The following is an 11,106-nucleotide window of genomic DNA, read 5'->3' as shown; positions in this document are numbered from 1 at the left end:
GTAGTCGGGGTGTTGAGTGTGTGGGCCCTCCAGAAATTGATGATCATGTCTTCTGTTCTTCGGTTCTGGAATGTTGTTCAACCCAGGCAACCGCTTCACCAGAATAGGGGAGGGGGGGGGGGCATCAGGCTGTGTGAATCCCTCTGTGAAGTGAACAGAAGACCACAGTCATGGGAAGAAACCAACCTCAAAGGAGGGGTCCAACATCCCAGTGGAGACTCAAAAACCTTGTTAGCAATATCTCGGAGGTCTCCATCTTTTGACAGGTGCCAGACTATTTCCAGACAAGCTATAGAAACCTATTGGTCAAATAAAATGATTTTTGAATCAAAATTGGCTAAGATGAAGGAATGCTTTTGGGCTTAATTGTATCTAATCTTTATTTAGCCTTCACAACTTCCAGTCTTTAGGCCTACCTACACAGCATCACCACTAGATGTCAAATCACGCTTTTACGCTACAGGGGCGGTACATGTTTTAATGGGAAGTGCGTGACGACGACTTCTGGAGGCGGAAGTAGTGTGTAACAGCGAGGGCGGTAACGCTGGAAGAGAGCGGGAGGCAGGCAGGGGTGGTATGGACAATCGACACGCTTCTACCAAAATATTCAGTGATTTACTCACAACATTTGTGTAATCAAGTTTCAAAGACTATCTTAGAGGGTACCATATTATGAAAACTGTTTGTTACTTCGACGCCATCTAGCAGAATAACAAAGGAGGAGAACCCGAGCGTGCGTAACAGCAACATCCGCACCACCACAACACCAGCATCTTCGATCAGACTGACATTAGGGCACTGTGCAGTCTACGTGACAGAATCTTCTTTACCGTCTAGTAGGTACGAAACACGAGCATGTATGGTGTGTTACTAACTAACAAGTTTAGATGTAAAATTATGTTTATTTTTCCACTTTTCGGCAAAATATGAAATGGCCAGTTAACTGTTGATGTTTGGTTTTTGAGCTTCGGTGCTATCAAACCGAATACACACATTTGCATTCACTAACGTCAGAACACTTTTCTATACATTTTGTTTTTTATTTGTAGGCCCTGCCTTAACATTATTCCCGTATTTAGCATGCATTTTCATTCGGCTTATTCGTCACAGGCCTCCATGAAGTAGCCTAACGTCAGTGTGCTCTATCTGTCTGCATCGAGCTCTCATAGCATCATGTATGACCGAGGCCTTGAAACATACAACCGGGTCCTTTGTGTTAGCAGCTATACGGGGATCATATGGTCTCGTCTTTCATCTTTGGGGATCAGGGTGGAAGCTGTCCAACTCTGCCTTCACCTTGTAAGCGGATTGTTGTTGTGCAGGTCTTAAAAGAAGATCAAAGAATTGAAAGCGAATGCAGAGTGGAGGCTACTGTTTGTGCCTTTTACTGAACGGTGCGCGGTCACCGTTTTCTGTCAACAAGGCTGCATCAATGGACAAATTGTTAAATTCACCACCAGATAACAACTCAGTAACAGTTGAAATACCAAAATAACGTCTAATAAATAAGAACATTCTTTAAAAAGTCCTCAGCAGTAAGCAGGTCCACCTGAAGATAAGCCTTAAAAAGTTTAATAGTACAATTGTGGGCGTTTTAATAGTCCACGGACTGAGAATGCCTTTATGTAGTGTCCTTGCTAGTAAGTGTGCCGTTTAGTATTTACTGTAGGGTAAATGTTGTTGCTGTTGCAGGATGAGTGGGGAGGAGCAAAACCCTGCTGCTGTGCCTGTCCCTGTACAGGATGTGCAAGGAGATGGACGGTGGATGTCCCAGGTATGTGTGTGTGTGTGTGTGTGTGTGTGTGCGTGCATGGGCTTGTGTGTACCCTACATTAACAAGATAATATTTGGCCATTTTAACATGACCCTCACCCAAGCACATTGCTGACAAGGGCTTTTCATCACAATGAAATGTGATCCATCTATCCGGTCAGTTGAATGCTCCCATGCAGCGATATACTTAAACTACTGTACACTGCCTGTGTGGGCTGTGGCTGACTTGTATCACTACTGTTGTTACATGTTCTTGGTGAACCATAGTCTGTCTGGCCAATAAACATAAATTAAGAGGGAAGGTCCAAGGTAGGTAGGGATGGACCGATATATATCGGCTATGTTGACTGGTATCAGCATAATATGACTGACTGTTGGCAGTGACCGATCTGTTGTGTTGCATAAATTCTGCACTAGGTAAATATTGTGTTATGCACAAACTGACACATTGAGGGGTAGTGCTATGAAGGGCTGAAAGACTTGGAAATGCTTCAGTTTTTTATATTTTAAATAATTAATATTTTGTCTCCCTGCCACAAAAGTGCATAATTAACAACAAAAACAACATAATTTTAGTAACAATGTTATGTTAAGTAACAATGTTTTTGTAAATATTGGTATTGGCCCCTGACTTTCACAATCGGTGCATCCCTAGTCCAAAGTGCCTGACCAGTTTCCCCCTTGAAGATGAAATCTCTCTTTCTCTCTCTCTCTCTTTCTTTCTCTCTCTTTCTCTCTCGTGTGTAGCACAATCGCTTTGTGATGGAATGTAAGGATGCTGAACCAGACGTGCTGTTCATCGGAGACTCTATGGTTCAACTCATGCAGCAGTATGAGGTTGGTGCTAAATTATTTTATTAAGTGTGTGTCCTCTTGTGTGTTCTGTCATGGAAGCTTTTTTCCCTCTGCTTTCTTTTACTTTTAGTGTCCTGATTTAATTCATAAATTGCTCATATGTCATTGGGTGTATTTTTATTAGCTGTAAGTAAATTCCTCTGCATTGTTGGTTGTTTCGAACTGGTTCATGGAACTGAAATCTGCAGCAACGTAATAGACCTCTGAAGTTCGCCTACAAAAAAGCTGCCTTCTTTGAGATCCTGTGTGTTGCGATTTTTCCTATGGGAAAATAATATGGGGATTTTGAATTATCGCACCTGTTAAACTCTCATGGGGATGAAGAGGTCTGAAATGCAGACGTTTTGCTCAACACACTTTTGTCCTCTGCCTTCAAGTGGGTGCTGTGATCTTCTGTACGTTAAGACGGCAAACTTAGATTTCCGCTACAACAGAGCTAACTTGCAATGCAACTTGCCATAGCTAGTTAGCTTCAATTAACACCCAGATCTCCCTATGGGCAAAGATGGCAGCTTTGATTCCTTTTTGTAGGTGAACTTCAGAGGTCTATAGAGCTCAACAATGACCACCCACCTCTGCGATGCCTCAGGCTTTGGAACTAAGTTTCCCATTAATTTTTTCCATTGACATCTGGAAAAATCTGTATATAAGGAGTTTTAGGCTTTGCCTAAGGCTTGCCAGAGACAGAGTGAATCGTGAACATAAAACGAGAAAAAAAAAAAAAGAGGTTACAAGACTGTGTGCATATGTTAATTTCTGAGCGAAACAAACTACTCATCCCATCAGCCATTGCGAATGATACATTTTCCAACATGTTCCCACCTAACAATAGTTTAACATACTTCCTCTTGAATTTAAGACAAGATGACTAACTTCCTACCGTTTGCATTGAGCAAATTCAACATTCAAGGTGAGAAAAACACTTTTCATCAGATGGCCACAAATTGCTCCTCACTCTTCACGATATCATGAATTATAATCAAATTCTCAAAGGAGAAAATGAATGGGATTTTTACTTCCATCCCCAGAGTGGGTGGTCACTATTGTCACATGTCAAATGTGCTCTATTTTGGAGTGCAGTGGGCAAAACATTGCTTTCTATGTCTGGTGTACATCTAGAGATGTTGTATATGTGGCTTTTCTGAACTAATTTCGACTCCCTACAAATGAAAAGAAAGAAGATATTATTCATGGCCTTAGACATTGTAGGATCTGTGCCTTTTAATAATCACCATTGAAGATGATAGTCTTCTTAAATCAGCATGTCCCAGATTGTGGTTGTAGACCTAAGTTCCCCTGGCTGCTATCATTCTGCTTGAAATGATCCCTGGATCTGTATAGAAGCACAGTTACACTGAAAGATTTCAGTGTAAGCAAACAGATATGATATGTGTGCAGTTATTTCTATTTATATCTATTTTTGGTTGTTGAAAATGCATTGATGAATGACAGAGGTGTAACGATACTCCAAGCACACGGTTTTTGAGCCACGGTTACGTTTATTGTTTTGTTTTTTGGGTGGGGTGGTGTAGTGGTAACGTGTAGCGGCACCGCTACATTAGGGGAAACAGTGAAATAGAACAATAATTTTGTGATTTATTTTCATTTAATTTAATTTTGTGATGTGTTATAAAGTTACTAGTGAAATGAAAAGAGTCTGTATCTGCAGCAGCTGGGTTTGGAGAGGGGTGTGTATCGCTCTGTCTTCTCGAATCGTGATATGAGATTGTGGATGTTTGTGGATGTTTGTATCACGACGTTCTAGTTCGCATATTGTTACAGCCCTAATGAATGATGATGATATCATCAATGATTGTTTGTTGTTGTTGCTGCAGGTGTGGCGGGAGCTTTTCTCTCCTCTTCATGCTCTTAATTTTGGCATTGGAGGGGACACCACCTGCAACGTCCTGTGGAGACTTCAGAACGGGGAATTGGACAACATCAGACCTCGGGTAGGAATTGATTAATGGCTCTTATAAACTTGGGTATGACATAATTTATGTAGACTGCACATGCAACTGTAATACACAGAATCGTATAGGCTACGGAATAAGAATAGGAATATTTTCTATGAGAATTAAAGACATCAAGACAATTCCTCCGCTATTTATTTCTAGTTGTTTAGCAGGTGTAAATCTGAGGCTGTAGTCACATTCTGAGATTGTCATCCTAAATATCTGACACTGTCTGATCATTTTTGCAGGGACTGTGAAATTGACCATGCTTCAACCTCTCACACAGTGCAGCATAGAACCACCGTTTCAAAGCCAAAACCAAAGATATTGCCATGTTTCTTTCATGAAAGTAATCTTTTGTCTGACAACTCAAAATCACAGTGTATACCAGACTTGAGAAAGAATGAGAGAGAGAGACACAATTTGACAGCTGTACCATTTTTTTCAGATCTTGCACATGTGAGTGCACCAAAGAGAGACAAAGGGCCCTATTTTGACGCAGTGTAATGAAACGCAGTGCAATTTGACGCAGTGCAGTGAAGCAAAGCATATTCCTATCTTGCACTGTTTTTTTTTCGCCATGCGCTTCTCTTTTATTAAACAATGTGCCCAGGGGTGTGGCAATTAACGACCAAATGTGTGGTATAGTGCATTATCTAAAAATCGCTATCTTACACCATCTAAAAGCATTACGTCACAGACCAAGAAGCACACACTGTCACGAGATGTAAGAAGGAACTCCTCTGCAGGATAAATGTCCTTAGGTTTTTTATTCACTAATTCGAACATTATTGGGGTAAGTGAAGAGATTAATCACATACTTATCCCCAACAAGTAAAACAGTCATACATAGCTGTACTCAACCTGTATGGTCTGTTGGTTCAGTGAAACAATAAAACATTAAAAGGCGTAAGAGTTCCTGTAATTTTCCACTTGACCCGAGTTTTGATCTTTGCAACATTGCCCCACAGAGGAGGAAAAGTATGATGCCACTTGTGGCATGCCAAATTCTCGAGTCCTGAACAATCCTTGAATCATGAGCAATGCTGAAAGCTTTGAAGAAGACCTCTGTCCCCCAGATGGCCGAGCTTGAAACCCATATGCAAGGATTAGGTGCACTATGCATCGCATTTTCATGTGTAAAACTTCTCTCTGATGTCTTCAGAATGAGAACACGTGAAATGCTTCAGGCTTGGAAAGAGAGGTTCTGTGTATTTAAAGCATATATTTGACTCCACTTTGTTTCCCTTTGCAGGTGTCAGTTGTGTGGGTAGGAACCAATAACCATGAGCACAATGCTGAACAGGTTGCAGGCGGGATTCTGACCATCACACAGTACCTACGCTCATGCCTTCCCAGGTCTAAAGTCGTTGTCATGGCAAGTCTGTGTATCTCATCTTATCATAGTGTGTACAGTAATTTCCTCTGTTTTAGCCACATTGTGTATAAACCGCAGGGCAGTGTTTTATGCAAGTTAAAAAAACGAATCCATATTAATACCATATTAACTTCCCCCATGTATTAACCTCATAGCTGAAGGAATTTTGCAAAATCAAAGTATAAACCTTGGCTAATAGTTCGGCTCGGGTAATAGTTGGAAATAATTGCATTTGGTTGGCCATTTAGGATGAATATAAAGCAAAAGAGAATGTCCTCACACCAGAGTAGCTCCCAAACTTTAATTAAAAATGGCAACGTTTCGACCCGACAGAGTCTTCAGGCAAATTTGGGATATGCACACAACCACTCTACCAAACTTTCAGAATAAATGTACATGTCCATTAAAATCTGGGGGTAGACAGAGCCATGCACATATCATATTTGTGAAAATTTTAAAACCAGTCAAGTGTTTTGCGATTTCTGTCTTGCCTTGGTTGGTGTAGATAGCAGGGTTCCCACAAGTCATGGAATATCATGGAATTCTGTCTGTTACAGACATGGAAAGTCAGGGAATTGTATCATGTTTGGGGCAAAGTCATGGAATATCAGGGAATTGTGTTGTAGCCGTTTAAAATGTACTTGCTAAAATACATTAATACAAATATATTTCCACTCAGGATTGGTGTATATCTGGTTATTAGCTTTACTGCTTGCTTGAGTAATTGTGGTTAGTCCAACTTTGTTCAATGCCCATTTATACACCTTCCGCTTTAAAAAAGTAAAAGATTTTTGAACGCTATGCATCTGTTCTGAAATCTTTGATCAGTATATTGTACTCTTCATTATATAGTAGGTCATGGAAATTCATTTTATTTTTTTGTCAGGGAAAAGTCATGGAATTTTACATTTCACTTAGAGGAGGAACCCTGAGATAGTGGTGACTGCCCATAGTTACTGTAAACTTAACATTGACTTGTGAGATTGCTACAGATGCTTACCATTGAAATCCAGATCACATTCTATACCATTGCATTTTATACCCTTTTTCATAGTTAAAATATCTTCATTCCAAACTATGATTGGCTCTATCTTGTTTGCTTTCAGTGAAGAATCTGTCAGCTGCTTGCTTTGTTCCAATATGCCACCTTGGTCTCCTGAAAATCAGTAGAAGGAAGTGTTCAGCTGGGATCTGCCTTTGTTGGCAGCTGTCTTATGTTTTGGATATTGCCAAGGGGCAAAATGGTTATGGTTATGGTTCTTGCCAAATATCGTGGAACAAAATTACATTGGAAAGTACAAAAATTCAATTACAAGACTTAGTCCCAATTAGACGCAGGTCCCTTTCATTGACCTGGTGTGACTACAGGTTTGTACAAATATCTTAATTAGAAGCCTGGTGTGGTTTTATGGTTGTTTGTATGGTTGAAGCCCACCAGATCACCCACTTGAGCTAGTTCTATGCTGCTTAGATCGTGCACACAAAAGTTAGAGTGGACAGCACTGCTTAAATATGCATTTTCTACTTATGAAAGGCAGGCAGTGTTAGCAACAATTCCTAAATGTTTAAACATGTATCAATATGGACATGTTGTTTACATTACATTTTACAGAAACCATGAGTACCAAAGTAAGCTACAGTCAAATTCATTCAGATTTACCAGCATGGTAAAGGGGAGGCAAAAGAAAGTGGTGACTCCCTACCTTTGGTGGCCATAAAGTCAGAGTACTGTATGTCTCAATGCCTCGCTTATTTATACTGTACTGTAACCATTTTAATAGTATTTCCCATCTTTTGTGTGAAAGGAGGTGAAGGCCAGGCCCATAGACAAGGTGTAGATCCAGATCCAGTGTCCTGTAGGCCGGAGTGAGGGATTTAAATTGAATCCTGGTTGCTATAAGAAGCCAAGAGTAACTAACAGTTACTTCTTCTTTGGCTGTTTAAAGACCAGACGTGCCACGGCATTTTGAATCTAAATAGGTGTCACCCATTCTTTTAGTCTATCTACAGTTAAGAAAAAAATGATTCATACCCCTGGCAAATATTGATTTATAATAACAATAAGTTGATTTTCTCTTGACTGATATGTTTGTTCTGACAAACAAAACACTGCCACATGACAAAAGGTTGTAAGACAATGTGGTAGAAGCATGGCATCAAAAAAATAAGTGTTTTTGTCTTTATTAACATTTTTATGAAAAATGGCGTGTCCAAAATTATTCATACCCTTTTTTAACAATCACTGGAAACATCTTTATTTGCATTCACAGCTCTCAAAATGGTTCATATAGTACCTACCAAGCCTCTCCATGTCTCCACAATGATTCTAGACCACACCTTTTTAGCAGCAACCCGGGTTTTGAGGCAGGAACGATTATTTGCCATCACTCTGGCCTTGTGCTCACTTTTGTGACGGATTGAGGTCTGGACTCTGGCTGGGCCACTCTAAATTGTTGATATTGTTCTCTGTTAACGATTTCTTGCCTTGTTTGGCTGTATGTTTTGGATCATTATGTGGTTTAATGGTCCAATGCCGCCTATTGGGGCAGGTCTCTCGGCAGCCTGCCTGATCTTTTCCTCCAAAAATCTTAATGTAGCCCCTTGTTTTAGTGTTACCATTGACTTTGAGAAGTTTACCAGGTCCCATTTTCAAAACACAACTTTAAATCAATATTTGCCAGGGGTATGAATAATTTTGTTCTTAACTGTATGGTCTTGTTTACAGTGTTCATGCACTGCGACCGGTACCGTTTTGACCCTATTAGTTTCTGTGTTCAGTCTGCTCATTTGTAAGGCACTTTGAATTATCAATGTGTATGAATTTTGCCATATACAATATACCAGCCTTACCTTGCCCAGCCAAATCCCAGATCTGGCACTTATCTTTCGTCCGTTTTCTCTTCATCTGTCCCCCCTGTGCTCTCTGTCCTCAGGGTCTACTGCCACGGGGGGAGCAGCCCAACCCTCTGAGGGAGAAGAACGCGATGGTGAACAGGTTGCTGCGCTCGACACTGGATCGAGTGGGGCCCGTCCAGTTCCTGGACATGAGTGACGCCTTTGTCCACTCCGACGGCGCCATCACGGCCAGGGACATGTTCGACTACCTGCACCTGACCGCCAGCGGCTACAGTACCATCGCCACGCCCCTCCACGAGCTGCTGATGCAGCTATTGGAGGAGACGCCCCAGGAGAGGCGGGCCTCCCTGGTCTGAAGGGCAGAAGGGAGGACGGGTTGGCATGAGAGGACCGTCTCTCAGTCACTCCGGTGGGGTGGGGGGAGGGGGGTTCTGTCACGTAGCAATGAAATGAGGGAGAAGCGAGAGAAAGAAAGAGAGGGAGAGAGAGAAAGAAAGAGTGAGAGGGAGGGCTTAAGGATGAGAGAGAGTGTTCTTAAGCTGATGTACAAAAAACAGAGGGAATTCATTCAGCTCAAATTCACACTAACTGTCACACAGTCAGAGAGAGAGAGAGAGAGAGAGAGAAAGGCAGAGAGAAAAAGAGAGAAAGAGAGAGAGAGAGGCAGAGAGAGAGAGACAGAGAGAGAGGGCTGAATCTGATCTGATCTGAGTCTGATCTGTACATGACATACAGGGTAAAGATTTTTGAGTAGTGCCCCCTGGTGGATGTTGTGCAGACATACACTATATTCCACCCATGAAGGCAACCTGAAGCACTCAATAGAGAGCTGTGATGCGTTTAAAATGTACATACATAATTTGTAATATATAGCAAACATATAACTGACCTACTAATTTTAGTCTATACAGCTTTTAGTTTTGTCTTATTTCACCCCTCAAAAAAGTGGATTTGAATGCTCTATTGTAAATTACTCCACATTTTATTTAAACCTGACACACTATGATAGAATGTCAGACTTCGACATGTAACTGTAGGTAATGTCATCTTGGCTTTGTCCTTCCCAGACCTGTCTAAGCTTTCAAGTGCACAGTTTACGGTTCTCGACTGTATTGTGAACACATAACGTAGTGTCACATTTGCTGTGCCAGAGCGCCTGTGAACTGTAGCATGGCCTGCTCTTTCTGCTGATTGTGTTTCTTCCAGAATGCCAGAATCTCAATGCCTTCCCACGACAGCGGCGGCCATAAAGAGCCGTAAAGATCTCAACACTAAAAAGGCCTTTACTGATGGTGTCTCTCTCTCTTGTTTACTCACTCACTCACTCAATTCACTCTCTGTTGCACACACTCGTTGACAATATACATGAGATATAGTGATCTGAATTCTTTTGATTGTTCTCACACAACAAATGCACTTACTTCACATCTCTCTCGTAGTCTTTCTCTCCTTGTCAGCCTTTCTCTCAGCAACTTTTTTTTGGTGTTTTTTGTTTGTTTGTTTTTCTGTCCTTTGTGTAGAGTTTGTAGGCTATATGACTATGTTTCTGTCTTGCTTCTCCGACACCTATGCTGGTCGGACTTGTCACTATAGTAACACTATTCACTCGTGACGTCATTCTGAAAATGACCTGCACACTTGTGTCGAACAGAATAGGCCCTGAAAATATGTGTTTGTTTGTTTGTTTGTTTGTTTGTATGTGAGAGTGAGTGTGTCTGGCCTTAAAATTCACTGAAATGGATACTGCAACCTCCACTAAGCATCCAATGCACGACCATGGTGTCTTAAGCACTTAACATGCTTCTCACCTGTCCCTGCATCTCGGTCTGTCTGTTACAGGGTGTGTATGTGGGTGTGTGTGTTACAGGGCGTGCGTGCGTGTGTGCGTGTGCGTGCGTGCGTGTGCGTGTGTGTGTGTGTTTGGGAATGCAAAAGTGTACCTGAGCATTAAACTGCATAAGCTTCCTTTAGAGCGTTGTGTGTTTGTGCGTTAGGTGAGGTGTAAATAAGCATACGTCTGTATATAACATGTCAGTGTTGAGCTTGATGAACTAGTGTTGTGCGTGTACTGTGTCTGTGGTGGTGTCCTGTGAGCACTCTGCCTGGGCTAGTGGCACATCCCTGTATTCCAAGCATTCCAATAAAGGGGTATACCTGTAAGCCTGTCTCGTGTGTTTGTTGGAGTGCTGAAGGCAAACATTCATTTGAATAAGACTATAGAGCTGATTATGCCTCTTGGGTGCAGAAATAACTTCTCACATGATTTATGATACGCTGTATAGAACAATA

General features: G+C 41.4%; 1 protein-coding gene across 2 annotated transcripts; it reads left to right on the top strand.

Moving 5' to 3' along the window:
- Positions 1-539: 539 nt before the first annotated feature.
- Positions 540-10,968, top strand: pafah1b2 (platelet-activating factor acetylhydrolase 1b, catalytic subunit 2). Of its 2 annotated transcripts, XM_076274097.1 has the most exons (7): positions 546-574; positions 706-840; positions 1,693-1,774; positions 2,521-2,610; positions 4,464-4,580; positions 5,839-5,961; positions 8,895-10,968. In XM_076274097.1, the coding sequence occupies exons 3-7, from the start codon at positions 1,694-1,696 to the stop codon at positions 9,171-9,173; spliced, it is 690 nt and encodes a 229-aa protein (XP_076130212.1). In that variant the 5' UTR covers positions 546-574; positions 706-840; position 1,693; the 3' UTR covers positions 9,174-10,968. The 2 variants fall into 2 exon arrangements, with proteins under 2 accessions (XP_076130213.1, XP_076130212.1); XM_076274098.1 differs by having other exon boundaries at positions 540-836.
- The last annotated feature ends 138 nt before the right edge of the window (positions 10,969-11,106 follow it).

The sequence above is a fragment of the Alosa pseudoharengus genome, unplaced genomic scaffold (assembly GCF_046254945.1).
Source record: "Alosa pseudoharengus isolate Yale_2024_CS ecotype anadromous, Long Island Sound unplaced genomic scaffold, YU_APseudo_1.1 YU_APseudo_1.1_scf_8, whole genome shotgun sequence".
NCBI classification, from domain to species: domain Eukaryota; kingdom Metazoa; phylum Chordata; class Actinopteri; order Clupeiformes; family Clupeidae; genus Alosa; species Alosa pseudoharengus.
The sequence above is the reverse complement of the archived record's forward strand: the minus strand, read 5'-3'. Positions and strand labels throughout refer to the sequence as shown.

Coding starts and splice junctions, on each gene's coding strand:
- pafah1b2 (XM_076274098.1), top strand. CDS start 1,694: ATGAGTGGGGAGGAGCAAAACCCTGCTGCTGTGCCTGTCCCTGTACAG. Junction 4,581..5,838: donor TGGACAACATCAGACCTCGG/GTAGGAATTGAT, acceptor TTCCCTTTGCAG/GTGTCAGTTGTGTGGGTAGG. Junction 5,962..8,894: donor GGTCTAAAGTCGTTGTCATG/GCAAGTCTGTGT, acceptor CTCTGTCCTCAG/GGTCTACTGCCACGGGGGGA.